At 35.2% G+C, this 19047-nt stretch overlaps 1 protein-coding gene across 1 annotated transcript; it reads left to right on the top strand.

Annotated features, from left to right (window-relative positions):
* Positions 1-2534: 2534 nt before the first annotated feature.
* LOC117293730 (START domain-containing protein 10-like) lies at positions 2535-16896 on the top strand. Its single transcript, XM_033776158.1, has 6 exons — positions 2535-2910; positions 6324-6471; positions 7411-7514; positions 13556-13673; positions 15026-15078; positions 16111-16896. Exons 1-6 carry the CDS (start codon positions 2746-2748, stop codon positions 16333-16335), a joined length of 813 nt encoding a protein of 270 aa, XP_033632049.1. The 5' UTR covers positions 2535-2745; the 3' UTR covers positions 16336-16896.
* Positions 16897-19047: the final 2151 nt, after the last annotated feature.

The raw sequence follows: 19047 nt of genomic DNA, 5'->3' as shown, positions 1-19047 counted from the left end.
GATTGATTATACCAGACTATAAAACTTCTCTTTTTCCACAAAATAATGAAACTATCCTATTGGAATCGTTTTTCCTCGATGCAAAAACACAAATCATGTTGTCAATACCATGATGTCGTGCTACATTACGCGATTTTCATAATAAGCTGCACCTTTTGTTCCCCTCAATGTGAACTTCTACTCCATGTATCATACTACACTGCCAACAAACCCAACGACTAAGTTCAAACTTTTGAAGTATTTCAACATTTACTAGTGCAGTTTTGCTTGCAGTTTGTGTTTACACACTGGTCAATATTTAATTTGCCATTTAGTATTTTCTTTTTATTTCAAACACTATTGTGGTTACAGCATACGTTGCAGTATCACAATTGTAAGAAGCGTTTATGCGTATCAAAGTTCAAGATATACTGATAAGGCTGGTTGTAAATAGTGGGTGGGTCCCCAAGGCTTTTTAAATGGAGGGTATACCTTTAGTTATTACTCTAAAAATGACTGATCATAGACACTTGCAATAAATGAATAGCATTTTGTGAAACTGTTCCCTTCAAGGGAATGTGTTTTTTGGAAAGAGGGTTTCGAGAAACGTTTCTGCATGCAATGTTTCTCAGATGGTGTACTACGAACGGATTTTTCTTCTTGGTGTGGACATAACCGCTCCAGATTGTCGGCAACGCTATCTTCATTTAAAATGACAATTTTACAGGTTGGTTTTAGTGTAACCAATGTTTACGTTTATGTGATGATTAAAACAATCCAACTGTTCAAAAATCAAATAATACAGTTTAGTTCACCTTTCGTGGTGATCTGTTTTGAATGTTTGTATTCGACGCACACAAGTTACGATAAGACTATCTTGTCAAGATTTAATACTTGGTATTGGTGAAGATACAATTGGGTCAAAAACTTGTACACAATCAGGCAAATACCACCCCCCCCCCCCCCCCCCGTTGATTACTTCGATTCCAGCTAGGTTGTTTAGTCTTATGCCGCAGAAAGGGGAATGGAATAATAAATTGTTTTATCTTCCTGTCACTTAAAATTATATGAAGGGGTTCTCAAGAGCAATTAGCACTGTTTGAACAAACTTTGGGGGATTTAAGTTCAAATAAGGGCTCTACGCTTTCATTCAGCCCTCGTTATACCTGAAACTGCACCGAGCAATTACTTATTATGCAAAATTTATATTTTGTATTGCTTGCAACATTATCGCTTCAATGTTGTTTCAACTTTTTCATAACAAATAATTGAACATTGAAAATTCAATTGTCGTTGACATAGGCGTACGGTGTACGTTTTAACTTGTTAAGACATTGTCCACGTTGAACCTATAATACAGTTCAGTCAACAATATACTATTTCATGAAAAATCCCTTTAATGTACAGATCGTGAAAAAAAAATCCACACTTTTATCGATGGACGATAGTGTGACACCACATTAAATTAGGTTTAACTACACGATTAGTCTGTTTAAACAGAGGGAATAATTATAGAAACTTCTTGAAAACTTTATTTGAGTGACGTGGTTAAAGCTCTAGCTCTGACACTGGCGATGTATGAATACCAACATAATACATAGTCCTAGAACTTGCTGCCCAAAGCAAAATTGTCTGATTATTTTAAGGATGAGCATACATTACTATTAATACTATGTAGGAGTATACATAGCTTTTGTGAAATAACATTTGCATTTCGCTGTCGTGTTTATCAAGTCATCGACCTTACGAGAGGGCGCTGTTGTTTATTTTTTTTGTCATACCTTTTAGTCATTTTGGGTCAATAACTATTGTTTGTAATTTACAAAACTTGGTTCAATTATGATTCATGTTTGCAAAGATATCTAATGTTTTTGCACCCGAATAATCGCAGTTTATGAGTAGCTACATTTTTGAGACGGTACTCTCGTCATCCCCAGCACACGCTCAATTGTTTGTGTGAGCGGTGAGTAGACCTACCGAAATGAGGAACAGACGTTAGAAAAGTGAATTTTGTGTACTTCTGTTCAATAATCCTGTTTCTTTTAGGGGCCGTTTAAACTTAAATCTTGCGTGAATGAAAACTCCCAGCATATTTAAGTATTGTACAACACAGTGATGTCAGCTAATTTTTTTACTTTACTTACTTTAGGCTATTACTATTAGTATAGGCCCTACAATCAAAGATCGTACGTAGTTTCAGAATCAGACCATGAAGGACCAATTTCCTTTCTTGTTAGAAGATATTCTTTATCCACAATGCCAATTGAACATCTATTAATCAGAATTAAAAAAATTAAGAGTCGTTTCCTTCTTTTATTTTGAGCCGCCTTTTTACGTCGGTAGCCAAAGTTGCCTTGACGATGTTATGCGAAAGTTTAAAGGGAACTGATTGGTGGCGCTATTTGCAATCACCGTTATCTGGCATGTAATCTGGCATCCAAATGTTAAAGGATATTTTACACTGAAACCAATTAAGTTGTAGGGCATCCGACTATTTTATTACTTACACACGCAAATTACACGCAACCAGCTGAAACCAACTAAATGCACACACAGAAAACCAGACGGCAAAAACAGGTCGTCGAAGTTCGCATTTATTTTTACTTTTAAGAACAGCTGCATACCTTCCATTTGGGAACAAGATGTTAAAAAGTATCTGATGTTTGCATACCTCTTCACGACTGATCTAATCAACGAAGTAAGTGATTATCATAAAAAACACGAGTTGAAATTGGTGTTTGGTTCTAAACTATACGGGAACGGGCCATGGATCTTGGCGTAGTTCGCGTGGCAGACGATGAGGATTTCACGGCGTTTCGTCGGCTGGTCGATGGGACGGATGGCTGGGCCAAGAAATTTGACAAAAATGGCACCCGTGTTTGGCTGCACAACAATTCGGACACAGAGACTGCAAGAGTACGAATGATAAAGGTTGGTACCTTCTACTGAATAGTGTTCTGTTTTCTCTCTATATAAATAATTAAGTCTTTAAATTAAAGTAAACAAATTAATTTAAAACTTTAAAAGGGATGGTTTATTCTGTCATGATCTGGCTCCAGCCACTTGTAAACACAAAGTTTATAAGGTTTATTTGCCATACATAGGACACTATGAACACTACATGTTTGATGGCTTTTTAGAATTGAAAGTATTGTAATTCAACTAATTTATCATACTGTTTTTTTTTTATTACTAAATAAGGATTAACAAATGAATTTACTAAACAAATAAAATACAACTTGTATTACAAGGAAGATAAGATTTACATTATAAGAAGTTTGACTAGTTGTACATGTTGCTAAGTATATAATAGTTATTCTATTCTATTAAATTAATAATATTTGGTAAAACAAATTGTTATTTTATTAAAAATTAAATATAAGAGTAGGCTTATTACTATTAGTATTAGACTTATTGTTTTTAACGGAAACATAGAAATATGTAAACCTATAATAGCTAGAGTAGTGATTGAATTATTGATGAATGCTTTTTATTGTAGTGGCTCACTTCTATTATTTACTAAATGTAAAATTTAGACTAGCATGCCTCTTACTGCTAGTAGCAATGGTTTGTGAAACTGTAGGCAGTTTTGTTGACTTCAGAATGTGATGAAGTATAGACATACAGCATTTAAAGAGTTTAAAAATAATGTGTAATTCGCATCACTTGATACGTAAATCACAATTTTTTGCCATGCAGTAGTACAATCCAAATCTTTCTTAGTTTATTATTTAAAAGGAAATAATGTCTGTAAAAACACTGGTTAACTGCATTTATCCACAATACTGATATCCACTCAAAATGCAATGCTTATTCCTGTCCTGTTACTGTGCATAAAGAACTCATCTCAACTCAACAAACCAAGGCCAAAAACCAGACAAAAATGCTTATTTTGAAAGTTGTGTGTTAAAAGTAGACCGATTGTAACCGCAAGTACAAAAAGTACCATAACACAAAGACAGATTATATGGATTTTGTGCACTCCAATACAGTGAGTGGACTGAATTGAGACGGGTCAATAAAGCTGTTCATTTGAACCTTGTACAGTATTAGCGTACCTGCATACACACACTGGGCAAAATAGAACACCAAATTAAATATTTATTCAGTGCGTGTAGACACGATGTGTTTACTAGCACATTTGAGGACTTACTTTGAATAAAAATAAAACTTAATAAGCTGCAACACTATCAGGGCTCCCAATTTAGGAAGAAAAAACTAAAGGCGACAGGGCTGTAAGTTACATTTTTACTGGGCAAAAATTTTACAAGAAAATAACAATATTTTACAAGACCAAAACCAATGAGAAAAAACTTTCTACTACACAGACACTGTCTTTTTTTGTAACAAACAGACAAGTACAAATAATAACTCATTTGTCTATGCTTCGATAGGCTACTTAACACAATTGAAAGATATTGACGAGAATCAAAGTCATCATATGGAAGTGTCGTGGCCGAGTGGTTAAGATCACCGAATTCAAACTCTGGTGTTTCTGATCAGCAGAGTGTGGGTTCGAGTCCTAGCTGTGACACTTGTGTCCTCAAGCAAGACACTTAACCATTGCTTCGTCCTTCAGATGGGACGTAAAGCCGTTGGTCCCATGTGTTGTGTAACGCATGTTAAAGAACCCAGTGCACTTATTAAAAAGACAAGGGGTTCGCCCCGGTGTTCCTGGCTGTGGCTGCTGTATGCGCCTTAGCACCTTGTAAAACCCTTATAAGCTAATTGGGTCTCAAAATTCATCACTGCAATAACCAATCTTTCTAAAAGCTTGTATATCTTAGCGCCTTGAGTACCTTGTTTGGTAGATACGTGCGCTATATAAGACTTTGATATTATATGAGCCTCATTTTTTTATAAGGTACTTTTAGTCTACTGTAAAACACAAGACTACTGGGCTTGTCCAGCCCAGAAATGACTCGCCCAACAAGGCTAAAATCGCTGGACTCATGCATGCGGTCTAGTGTAAATGCCCTTGTCGAGCCCTGACCTTGACTGTGCAAAACCCAGGCACTTCAGACGAAAACACGGTTTCATAACCAGCAAATTGGATGAGAATAAAAGCTTTCAAATAACATGTGAGGTCTAACATGTAGTACATAGTACTACAGGGTCTATTGAATGATACAGGGTGATATTTCTTCACATTTCACCTCATTTCACAATATAAAAAAGTATGGTGTTGGATGTCACTTCCATGTATTGTTCATACGTCACATCATTGAACAAAACAGGAAATAACATCTAGATGAATGAAAGGAATCTAATCAGGATGGAAATAATCTTTGCAGGTTTTAAGAGCTCTTGAACTGATTATGTGAACAAGCGTTATAACAAGTTTCATATTAAATATTAGTTCTGAGGTTTAGTGTGCTGCTTTTGGCATGTGATAAAAACCAATTAGGTCATTTGAAAAACACTAGTACCTGTATATTATGCAGGAACTGAAGGATTAAATTAAAAATACTAAGAATAATTTGTTTTTAATAATTAGCAGGAACAGAATGTATGATTTGCATTCATTTCCTCTAGGAATGAAGGGTTCGATCAATTTGAACTTAAATTCTAAACTCGGGGCTCGAATTTAGGGGAAAAATCTGAAAAGTTTCCGTTTGGCGCCACCACTTTTTCATTCGTTATGAAATAATATAGTATCTAATTTACCTCAATGAGATATCCCTTTTTGTAAAAATGAGTGAAAAAGTGGTGGCGTCATACGGAAAGTTATCCGAAAAATCTGTAGTGTTAAATTTGAATCCTGTGAACAATATAAAGTGAAAATGGGTTTAAAACAATTGTAAACTATGTTACTATTCAAAAGTTAGTCTATGGAAAAGTAGCAAATTTATACCAAATTTAATACAAATAAAACAATAAGTGAATAACTATTGTTTGGTACATATATTTAATTTAGAGAGTGATAGTAACTACAAACAATGTGCCTGTTTCTTCTCGGTTTAAAACATGGATTTAAAACATTTGTTAAGTACTATTCAAAAGTTACTTATTCTTCATCGCAATATACAAATTAAGAAATAGATAACTATTGTTTCTTAATATTTAACTTAGAGAGTTGATAGTTACTTATTTAACAAGTGCCTGTTTCTTCTTGTTTAAAACATGGGTTTGAAACATTTGTAAAGTACTATTCAAAAGTTAGTCTGAGAAAAGTTACCTATAAAATTCTTCATCGCATAAAAAGTTAATAAAAAGTTAAAACAACAAAATAACATGCGATAACTATTTTTTTCTTTATTTATTTTATAGAGCAATAGTTACTGTAACAATGTGCCCGTTTCTTCCAAACTCTTTACATTTTACTCTTGTTGTTGTACCTGCAGGTCAGTAAAACATTCCAAGATGTAAGTGCAGCAGTAACGTATGATGTTCTCCATGATGCTGCCTATAGGAAAAAATGGGATCGCATGATGGTAGAAGGTTACGAATTGTGCAAAGTCAACTGGACTAATGATATTAGCTACTATCAAAGTAAGTAGCTTTAGGCAACTTTATTTAAAGGAACACGTTGCCTTGGATCGGGTCAAGTTGGTCTTTGAAAAGCGTTTAGAGCCGTTTGTTATGAAATGCAAATGGTTAGATAGATGATTTAAAAGTAGAATAAAATCATCCACACAAACATGCAAGGTTTTCTTTTTACATCGCGAAGAAACATGGTAGGCCATGTTATGGAGTCAAAATTTTTACTCTACAAAATGGCCGACTGTAATAGTTCGCAAAGTAAAAGGAAAACTGTGCAATTTCGAGTCATAATTGTGTGGATGATTATTTTCTATTTTTTAAACAACTTTCTAACCACATGCATTTCATAACAAACGGTTTCAAACGCGTTTCAAAGACCAACTCGTCCGATCCAAGGCAACGTGTTCCTTTAATTTTGTGTTTATTAGTTCTATTCCAAAAAGCTGCATTCTAATCAAAAGTAGGTCTGATACTTCACAGAGTCAATGGAGGCGATTGCCTTCATGTCTTCTGGTTTCCTCATAGGAGAAAATGCCTTGGTGCCCTTGTCCTTTCAAAAAAAAAACATACAGGCCTGTTCAGGAAATGGCTTACATATCTTCTTCTTTTTTTCGAAATCTTTTTTAAAATGTTCCGCTTGTCAGATTGTCTGTATTCCTTAAAAAAAAAAAGCTGATCTTATCGTAAATTATTTCTGAAATATCAAACCAAGTGTTACCCAAAGGTGTGTCTGGGTGTCTTTTTGCCACAATATTTTATGTATCATAAGTAAATGTTTTGTAATTGAGCAATTTGGACACCCAGTTTATAAGTTGCCAGCAATTTGGACTCTCTTTACCAAATCCTGCCTAAAACCTTGTTCTCAAACCCATAGGCCTACACCTGGCCTAAGACACATTTCTTTCTTTTAAGTTTCCATACATAACAAATCTCATTTTACCCATGCAGTGAAGTGTCCATCACCTCTGAAGAACCGGGACTTTGTCATGCAAAGAACATGGTTAGAAACTGGCAATGAATTTATCATCTTCAATCACTCAGTGTTTCACAAGGTAAATATTCTTTCTTATCTAAGACCTACGTTGCAGGGTTTTTCCTTTACTTTTTTTAGTGACTAGCCAGCAGGTATGTTAGCTAGTTTTGTTTACATGTAATGTAGCTTGTCTTTGCACAGTGGTTACATGTGTGAAGTCCCTTTAAAAGTTTTACCCACAAGGTCATGTTTCATAGAAACACTTTTCAACACTGAAGAGCATCAGGTTTCAAGCTCTGGTGTTTCTGATCAGCAGAGTGTTCAAATCCCAGTCGTGATACTGTGTCCTTAAAGCAAGACACTTATTAACCATGATGCTTCATCCTTCGAATGGGACGTAAAGCTGTTGATCCAGTGTGTTGTGTAAATAGGTCAAACAAAATATCATTATGTTGGATTCTTATATTTGGTTCAAAGAGAGTTACCTTACCTAACCTTACCTAGAATTGCTGTTGGGCACTTTACAAGTAGGCCCTACGCTTTACTTGGTATTTGGTGTCCAAAAAAAACTCAGAGAAAATGTCAAATATTATTGATGACAATACATTCTGAAATGTTGCTGGTACGTGTACAGTACGTTCTAGGAATGTTATATTATAACATTTTTGCTCTGCTTGAGTCATAACATTGGGGAGGTAGTGCTTTCTGCTCTACTGGCCAGGCTTCGGATTGATGATACCCAAGCCTACATGTACGTATCCGTATGGACTGTAAAAGGGGTAACCGTGTTTCAGCCCTAGGAGTAGGTGGCAACTTCCTCTAGAAAAAAATAGTTGTAGTCCACATCTAGAAGTAGCCTTCAGGCCTTGTGTGTCAGGCAACTTGCATAACAAAAATTAAACCATGAGACCTTCGAGTGACAACAATTTGTTTGGTACACAGTTTGGTAAACAGTAAACAATTTTTTTTTATATTATTATTGTTATGGTTTTTTAAAATTAATTTTTTGAGAATTTTGCAGCATATTGGTCTCACTGCACCTTGTAAACCATTACATGGTGCTATCAGTCCTTTTGAAAAGATGGATAAAAAAACAAATATAAAAATAAAACTTTTTGCATCGTTTATACATCAAGTATGGCGGTTGATGACTCTTTAGTGCAATCCATCTATTGTCAACAGCTGCAGTACTTCTCAACAAGTATAGTAATTCATTTGTGGAGTATTTACCACTATATAAGTGACCCAACCTTCTGTTGTTTCCAAGTAGGTTATTGTAAATGTGCAGGAATGCATGAAAACAATTTAGTCCACTCAGTCAATCAGATCAATGACTGTTAACCTTGTGTTTGATGTGTTTACAAAAATGATTTTGCACCAGGTTTTCAAAGAACTGTGTTGAATGTGGAAACATTGTCACCCACTTTTAAAGGGCATGTTATGTTAGATCTGTATGCTCTGTTGGCAAATTTTAGGCCAAATCAAACAGAAACATGTTAACATCAAAAAGGTAGGAAGTTAACTAGCTGGGCTCCCCCCCCCCCAATTTTTTTTGTCTGCGATCATTAAAGTGTTTCCCTTTTTTTTTTTTCGCTTTAAAAAAAGACTAAAAAGGGAAGTGGCCTTTAAAAAGGAAGGAGGCGGGGACGCTTAACATGTTTTATTTTATTGTTTGGCCTTTAACTGTTTCAAGTAAATATGTTGATTTATTCAAATAGAACTTTTACAAAACTGAATTTGAAAAGGGAAGGTTTTGTTATACAAATTTATCATCAACCTTATTGACAGCTCTGATAAACGTGCTGGTATGATGTGGACATTATTTCTTAAGATGATTAACTGAATATTAACTATGAGTTATTAATGGACTTTTAACGGAATTCAAATACTCTGCCAAAAACCTACAGGCCTTTCACATGCATTGCAGGATGGTTGGCTAGCTGAACAACAGCACATAGACCTTAAAGACAGTGTACACTATTGGTAATTGTCAAAGACCAGTCTTCTCACTTGCTGTATCTCAACATATGCATAAAATAACAAACCTGTTCAAATTTGAGCTTGATCAATCGTCGGAGTTCCGAGATAACTATGAAAGACAAAAACACCCTTGTCACATGAAGTTGTGTGCTTTCAGATGCGTGATTTCGAGACCTCAAGTTCTAAACTTGAGGTCTTGAAATCAAATTCGTGGAAAATTACTTCTTTCTCCAAAACTAGGTCACTTCAGAGGGAGCTGTTTCTCACAATGTTTTATACCATCAACCTCTCCCCATTGCTTGTTACCAAGATAAGGTTTTATGCCAATAATTATTTTGAGTAGTTACCAATAGTTTCCACTGCCTTTAATATCACAAATACTCGGTACGCCCGCAATAGGCATGGAATGAAGTGCATGCTGGTCTAGCTAGCGATCAAGTTAGACCAGCATGCACCTCATTCAACAGTTAGCGCTTGCGCAAAGGGTATTTGCCAAAAGGCCTATTATGGTCAATTTGCAGAAATGTTCAACTGTTGTGTTGTCTTGTACCCTTGCTCTATGCTTGCTCTAGGATTGAACATGTACCTTTAGTTACTCATGGCACATGAATACATTGTTATGGGCATCCATGAAGGTCTATTTCTACCTCCATCGGGCATCATAGTTATCGATATTGCAATTACGTTAAAGGCCTGCACAGCTCAATGCATTGATCACTGGCCCATAAGCCAATAGGTTGATCAATGATCAACCAAGATACAAACAGTGAACAATAGTTACTTTGAATTGACTGGTCTCTAAGAAGCCTTTCATATATAGCAGAACCTGTGCTTAGTAAAGCTTACACAGTGTACAATGTGTGTGGGTGATCTTGCACTTTGCTGGGTGTCATCTACCAATCTTATAATAAATAGCTGGGTATTATCTGATGATCTGTCCAATATTGCTGAGGATTGCCCTGAAGCATTTTGTGTTGTCAGTTTTTGACTGATGTTTCAAAATTACTTTTAGATACAATCTAATGTATAAATTGCATCACGATATAAAACATGTAAAAGTATACTATTTTGGCTTTTACTCTTTACTTGCAAATGGTTGATAAGCACTGTATTGGTAAGACGCTTGATCTAGAATGGCAAATATGTGGGTTCAAATCCCAGGGGGGGGGGGAGGAGGAGGGAGTACTGAGTATACAGCATTTCACTTTCAACAGTGTACCACATGTAGGGGTTAAACCAAACGATATTACAAAAATCTGTTATCTCCCTGCTCTAAACATCCCACGGAAAATAAGAGCAAGGGCCAGTAGAAATAAGTACACATAAATAAGTTTGACATGTTGTTGCGAAGCGGTTAAGCTCTGGTGTTTCTGAACGGCAGAGTGTGGGTTGAGTCCTGCCGTCGATTTCATAAAGAGTTAGGACTCGTCTTATCTCGATTTAGGACGAGTAACTCGTCCTAACTTAGGATTAATCTTAAGGTCTGCATGCTACAGTGCAGGGTTGTTGAGGCGTTCTTAGTCCTAAGATTAGTCTTAAGTTAGGAAGAGTTTTGTGAAATCGACGGCTGGTCATTGCCCTTATGTCTTTCAGCAAATTGCTTTACTATTTGCTTTGTGGTACGGGACATTGTAGGTCCCATGTAATATGATTGGTAGTGCAGGTAAACAAAAGACCCCAAAACACTTATCTTATCATGGTGTTTCGGTTTCTCATAGGAATTATTGTTTTAAAAATAGGTTTCTTTAGGCTTGAGAGCTCCATGTACAGAGATTAATCTCACTTTAATGATGCATTCTTGGTTTCATTACCAGAGATAATAATTTACGATCCAAAATAATTTTAATAATTTATGTAATCCTTGAGTTTCAATGACACACGAGCACTTTGTTGTATTTTAAAGGATTTTATGTGTAAACAATTTTGTTAGTGGAATAATCAACTCAATGAAAAAAGAATTTACCGAATTAAGGTTTTTGTTTTTCTCTGAACATATTAATTAGTTCCCATCAGTACCATATGGTAAAAAGTTCTGATGTTTGGAAACAGAGTTGAATGCATAGCTATTATAAAAGTGTAGTGTGCCATTCGGCTCAGTACAAAGTATGTGGGTGGTTAATCAAAGGGATGTACCACGTTGAGTGGGTTGGTGCCCACCCGCTCCTATAGTCATTCTGGGAAATTTAAAGGCACTGGACACTATTACTAAAAATAATTGTTAGCATAAAAACTGAGTTGATAACGAGCAATGGAGAGCTGCACGGCTCCCTCTGAAGTAACATCGTTTTTGAGAAAGAGGTCATTTTCACTCAAATACATGTAATAGAAGGCTTCAGCTGAAGCCTTTATGCATCTGAAAGCACACTGTGCAACTAGGGTGTTTTTCTACCATTATTCTCTTGCAACTTCAATGACCAATTGAGCCTAAATTTTCACCGGTTTTTTATTTTATGCATTCGTGAGAGTACTGGTCTTTGACAATTACAAGGCCTGTATGCTTCGTTTTTGAAAGAGCAAGTGCACCAAGGCAGTTTCTCCTTGGTAAAGGGCACCCTAGATTTCAAGGGCACTAAGGCAATGACCAGGAGGCATGGAGCGCAATCGCTCCGCTGCCTCCATGAAGTATAAGGCCTTAAAGGCATTGGACACTATTGGTAATTGTCAAAGACCAGTCTTCTCACTCGGTGTATCACAACATGTGCATAAAATAACAAACCTGTGAAAATTTAGGCTCAATTGGTGGTCGAAGTTGCGAGATAATAATGAAAGAAAAAACACCCTTGTTACATAAATTTGTGTGCAGTTAAATGGTTGATTTCGAGACCTCAAATTCTAAATCTGAGGTATCGAAATCAAGTTCGTGAAAAATTACTTCTTTCTCAAAAACTATGGCACTTCAGAGGGAGCCGTTTCTCACAATGTTTTATACCATCAACCTCTCCCAATTACTCGTCACCAAGTAAGGTTTTATGCTAATAATTATTTTGAGTAATTACCAATAGTGTCCACTGCCTTTAATAACCAAATGTGTCCAGTGCCTTTAAACTCTTTGTGGGTGTCTGGAAGCAGCGACAAACAGTATTGCTAATACTCTGCGGAAGCATAGGTTGTTTCTGAAAAGGGATGAATGATGCCTGATGTAGTGACAAGTGAAATGGGTATTGAGGCAAAAAAAAACATGTTTATCCGTCCTCCCTTTCTGAAAAAAAGGAAGAGGGCCTTTTTTCCTTTCTTTCTTCAAAACACCTGCATGACACATTTTTTTTAAGACAAGCGGCTGGGTTATTTTTTCAAAGCTTTTCCTTTTTTGCGGAGATTGTAAAACTATACCCCTTTTTCTGCTTAAAAAAAGGAGTCATAAAAAAAGGATAAGCAGCCTCTTAAAAGGAAGCGGGTGGGGACGCTCACACGTTTTAATTTTTATTTGGCCCAATTGCAGTAAATGGGTGACTCCGGGAATGGGAAATTGATATCTATTTTATTAATGACAGTGGGGACCTTAGTAATTGAACGACCTGCTTCAGTTATCATTAATTTTAATCTCTCACTGTTGATGAAAAAACGATTGACATTAATAAAATAAAGGTTGTCTTTTCTGTAAATCTTTGTTTGTTAACTTTCATAGCTCAAACATGTCAATCTCCTGCTTATTAATTTGAATTTGTTTACCATTATTCCCTTACTCGGACTTAACGATCATCTCAACAGTCATTGCTATCAACTCCTAGAGCTTCTTCCATTTTTTTATGACCACTGATCATTTTCTTAGGCCACACCGTTTCTTAGGAATAGTCTTCCTGTGCATATTCGCCAAGCTAGTGGTTTACAATGTTTTAAGTCATTGTTAAAAGCTCATTTGTTTGAAGCTGCATACTATTTGTATTCTTCTTATTTGTAACTGTATATTTCACTCATATTTTATTAAGTAGGATTTGAATTTTTGCATGGTGGAAACATGATATAGAAATTTTGCCATAACAGCATGTAATGATATTCTTTAAACGAGTTGGGGTGGTTCTGAAAAGAACTGTAGATTTCAACACGACGTTTGCGATCAGTATCAGTGACAGAAGGTATTTGTGCACAAATGCAATATGTAGTCCTATAGTTTATTTATTGTTTCTTTTGTTTTCTTTCCAGAAAATACCACCCAAGAAAGGTGTTATTAGAGGCCATTCCTATTTGACAGGATACATGATAAGACCAAAGGGAGCCAACTCCTGCGATATCACATATGTAACAAGATCCGATCCTAAAGGTAAAGATGGTTACTCTGAAGGGAGCCATTCAAAATTGTCAATATGTTTTTTCTCGAAGTTGTGGGTGGGTGGGTCAAAAGAAATATCTAATAGAAATTCAGTTAGTATAAAAATAAGAAAATAAATGTATTATCTATAATCAACAAACTTTAGGTAAATATACTCTAAGGGGCCTATTCAGAACTGTCAATGTTTTGTCAATATGTTTCAAAAATTGTGGGTGGGTGGGTCAAAAGAAATAACTAACAATCAAAAATAAGTTATTATTAAAAAAATAAGAAAAGAAATATACTGTATGTAACCAACAAACTAAAGGCTCATACTCTGAGGGGCCATTCAGAATTGTAAATGCTTTGTTGAATTTTACCTGAAATTGTGTGTGGTGGGTCAAAAGAAATTGAAAATTGAAATTCAGTTATTATGAAACATAAGAAAAGAAATATGTATAGGCCTACTGGCCGTATGCTTCATTTTTTGAAAGGGTTAGGGTTCACCAAGCATTTTCTTCAAACTTTGTTCTTCAGTGTTACGAAGCCATTCAATATTTATCAAATCAAAATATGGGTGGGTGGATGGGTCAAAATAAAATCATATTTGTTAACATTGACTATTCTGAATGGCCCTTAGAAAAAAATTAATTTAAAGGCAGTGGACACTATTTGTAATTATTCAAAATAATTATTAGCATAAAACCTTACTCGATACCAAGTAATGGGGAGAGGTTGATAGTTTAAAAGATTGTGAAAAGTCTCCCTCTGAAGTAATGTAGTTTTTGAGAAAGAAGTAATTTTCCATGAATTTGATTTTGAGACCTCAGATTTAGAATTTGAGGTCTCAAAATCAAGCATCTGAAAGCACACAACTTCGTGTGACAAGGGTGTTTTTTCTTTCATTATTATCTCGCAACTTCGACGAACGATTGAGCTCAAATTTTTACAGGTTTGTTATTTGATGCATATGTTGAGATACACCAAGTGAGAAGACTAGTCTTTTACAATTACCAATAGTGTCCAGTGTCTTTAAACCCCAACTGACAAAAAAATAAAAAAATACTAACTCAGCACTCAAAGTTTTAAACTCTGTTTAACATGGTTTGCTAGATATATTGTAAAGCATGGTTTTCTAGTCCACTAAAACACAATACTTTTAGCTGGATGTTGATAGCTTTGGGTGGATAGAATTAGGGTTGAATTAATAAGGGAATAAAAGGGTAGCGATGAGTTCTTACACGGCCGTTTAAAGCCGGCAGGGTCGAGTTGCCGTGAGGGCCTTTAACGCACGGCAACGACCCTGCAAGGTTTTAAATGTAGTTTTATAATGTTGTTTTCATTTGTCCTTTTGTTTTGTTAAGGTTCCTTAAAAGCCTGGGTCATCAACAGATTAGCTCATTTTGTCGCACCAAAGGTATGTAGAATAGTTCAAAAGTATGTAACAGCATGTAAAAAATAAATATAATTTGTTACCCTTTATGTAAATATAACATAATTGTTCACCTGTCAACTTCCAATATTTCGGGGAGCTAATATCGACTGTCGAGCCGAAACAAACCAAGTTAGTTTACTACACTTCATTCTTTTCTAGGTGGGTATCATTTGAGCTAAAAAAAAAAAAAACACATACGGAGTGACACTTACATATTGTGCCAGTATCTTTTCATTTGTACGTTGGCAATTCCACATTAATGGGCCAAAGTGAAAACTTTGTAAGATAGGCATGTGAGAGCGTGACAAAAGTAACTATTTTGTTACACCCTTATCTTTACATTTTAAACCTGTTAGTAAAAAATTGAAAAAAACTATAGGAATTACAAGGTCATTTGAAATGTGTTACGTATGTAACAAAAGACAGACATATGGCCTAGAAAGTAAATAAAGAATTTTGAAACTTTCCTTACTCTTACATATTGTAAGCAATAAAACTGACATGTTGCTGTGGGTATTAGGGCAATACAAATGGGAAATAAGTTACGTACGAACAGTGGACAAACACATTTGTGACAAAATTCTGTCCTTGTTTGTACATAGACATTTGTTTTATATACTTAAATTTCTTAAATAGCCAGGGGAGAAAACTCTTAATTTTGGCTGGTAACTATCCATAAGGGCCTGTACTATTGGGCAATAATGGAAGAAAAACCGAAAAACCACACTTGTCGCACAAATTGTGTGCTTTCAGGTGCTTCAGTTCGAGAACTCAGCTGAGGTCTCGAGTTCTATTCAAATATTTTAGTGAGAAATTACTTCTTTCTCAAAAACTACGTTACTTCAGAGGGAGCCGTATCTCACAATGTTTTATACTATCAACCAAGTAAGTTTTTATGTTAACAATTATTTTGAGTAGTTACCAATAGTGTCTAGTGCCCTTAAAACACATGTGTATAGAACACAATAACATTAATTTGTAATGATAAATATTTGTTTGTTTCAATACATACAGGTTGTTGATAAACTACAGCAAGCTTGTCGAGACTACCCAAAATGGAAAAGTAAACATGACCCCAGATACAAGCCCTGGCTCTACCCCGAACAGATGTCTCTTCCCCCTCTTGATCCGAACGACCTGCTCGCAAAAGAGGAAAACATTTCAGACAATTCGCTGGACGAGAGCGAAATCAAAGAAGAGGATTTCAGGGAAGGTGATTTACAAGATGGAGAATTTTGATGCCAGTGATGAGAAAAGCCAGCTTTGTTCATAAACAGGTGAACCATTTTCTAGCCTAAATTAATAGCGTCTTCGACTTTACAAAACAAATGAAACTATTTTTATATTTGACGTGAAGTAATTCTAAAATATTTGCGATAATTTAAAGGAATGCTTAAGGTGATATGCATTTAATCTTTGTTATTATTTTGATGGCTTCCATAAAGCTTGGTTCATGCGTCTTGCGAATGCAATATATTAATTTTGGTTTTTACCCATACACCGATGTGTGTTAGCACATAGATTTTGACGTCACAATTTCACAATGAATAACTCGCAATAGGTGACTTGAGCTGAACATTTGCTGCGAAAACAGCCCTGTGATGTAAAAATTTGCTTTGCATTCACATTTGCAGGAAGTATGAACCAGGCTTTACACTAAGTGTTTGTGTTAAATAAACCTGCGCAAAGCTGAATTGTACTTTTAACTGGCAATCAACTGAATAACTGGGCTCTATTTCATAGAGCTGCGTAAGCACAAAAAGTAGCTAAGCACAACAATATTTTGCTCACAATACTAAGGGTACCAGCCAAACTTCCATGTCACATGTACAATGTGACTGGTATCACTATCCTACTCATTTTTGCTAAGCACCGTTTTTTGCTTAAGCAGCTCTATGAAATTGGGCCCTGGTAGCCAGTACTATGTTTTTCCTGTCATCTCCAAGTTACTGACAGGCTTTGAAATTCAAGGAACAGTTTTCAGTTGGTTACCTCTAAATTAATATTAAATGAAAACCATTTTGTATTTTTCTTTTCTATTTGACTTAGTGTTCACTTTATCTTAGCTGAGGTAGTGATCTGTTGTTAAACATAGCTGTTTTGTTTTATTGAGTATTAGGAAACATTTGTGTGCCACGTACATCTGTACATGTGATTTAACTACTGCCTCATTTTCAAGATTTAATACAAAAGGATTCGAACTGCCTCTAGCTTCTGGGCAATCTTAGTGGTCTAGTTGGTAAGACACTGCTCTAGAAGGGCAATAGGGCGTGATTGTTTTTCACAGAGCTCTGGAAATTACCGAGTATACTGTGCTAACACATCAGTGTATATGGGGAAAAAACAAAATGAATAAGATTTATTATCTTCCAGTACGCGCTAATCCACCAATCAGATGCTCGAACTGGAGTGTGGTATAAAAACCTATAACCTAATCCCAGTTTTTATATTGCACACTGCGTATTAATAAATACGCCTACAAATACAATAAAATACAATAAAATGATTCCAGAAATAAAGCTGATGTTTAAGTTTAGTTGTTTCTTTGTTTCTTTATAATTGAGATTGGAAGATAAATTTGTTATAACAAGCTGGAGTGGAATACGTCTTGGCCCATATCCAACTCGGCTTTCGGCCTCGTTGGATATGGGACGCAGAAGCGCTATATTTTTCCGTATTCCACTTGCGCTTGTGTGATAACTTATTGAACCCAAGTCTCGACACTCATGGGGTGACAGGTCTTTTTCTTCAGCCGCGCTACGCATCTGGAACTCTCTACCACTTAATCTTCGATCTTGTCTTTGTACTGCAAAATTCAAGTCTCTTCTCAAAACTTATCTTATGTCACAGGTTTTCAATGACTAATTTTGTTGTGTCTGTTTTTCTTTGTGTTGTGTTTTGTTTTTGTTTTGTTTTTGGTTTTACTGCGCCTCGAACACCCAGCAGGGTGGATATGTGCGCATTACAAGTCTTATTATTATTATTATTATTTATTATTAATATATTAACAATTCCAAAACAAATAATATTGGTTGAGGTGATTGAAACATTTTCAGATACATCAAAATTCTTTTGAAATGCAAACATAACCATTACACACACTTGAGTGCAATTCGCTGTATTAATTCGCGTGAGGGCATATGTGGACCAATTGACATGATGAAAAACAAGTTTTGGTGGGTTTTGGTAGTGGGAAAGTTTAAAATTCACATAATTAGGCATAATCATATTTAGAACACCATGAATTTTTTTGTTTAATAACATCTAGTGGATGACAATAACATATTTTCAGATAAAATCTGCTGCAAGTAAACACCCAGATAATGGACTATTTTAACAAAAAGCAATACATTTTAATGTTATCAATAATTTAGAGATTACCAGGGCTTGAAGTACAATCTAAAACAAATCTGATTTGTATAAATTGATGAATTAATTCGATCTACACATATTTTGGTTTTACTCCAAGTGTCCATGAACTCCTAATTAAAAAGTATATGAGCAATACAAATCTTTGAATATTTAATCCTAGCAGATTGTAGTTTTTTCAACACTGTGTAATTATAACATATGGACATAAAGTGATTTGAGGTCACAATGGGTTAAGCATGTGTACTCGAAAGTTCTTCTTAACGGTGAAAGATAACAACAATACTTAAGTAGTATACATATTGTCACAAACATCAGATACCAATTATTTTTCCTGGAAACACAGATCAAAGAAACAAACCCAATGATTTTATTAATTTATTTGTCAATTAGCTTACATAAAGAAAACATCATTACTATACACAATGACATATGACAACTGTCTACGGTTGTAAATATATATTTTGTATTTCCACAATTCTAGTTAATTATAGTATATTTGAATCGTATGATAGTATATTTGAATCGTATGATAGTATATTTGAATTGTATGATTTGACACTTTATACATATTGTTACCAA

Source organism: Asterias rubens, chromosome 8 (assembly GCF_902459465.1).
Source record: "Asterias rubens chromosome 8, eAstRub1.3, whole genome shotgun sequence".
In the NCBI taxonomy this organism is placed as follows: Eukaryota; Metazoa; Echinodermata; class Asteroidea; order Forcipulatida; family Asteriidae; genus Asterias; species Asterias rubens.
The sequence above is the reverse complement of the archived record's forward strand: the minus strand, read 5'-3'. Positions and strand labels throughout refer to the sequence as shown.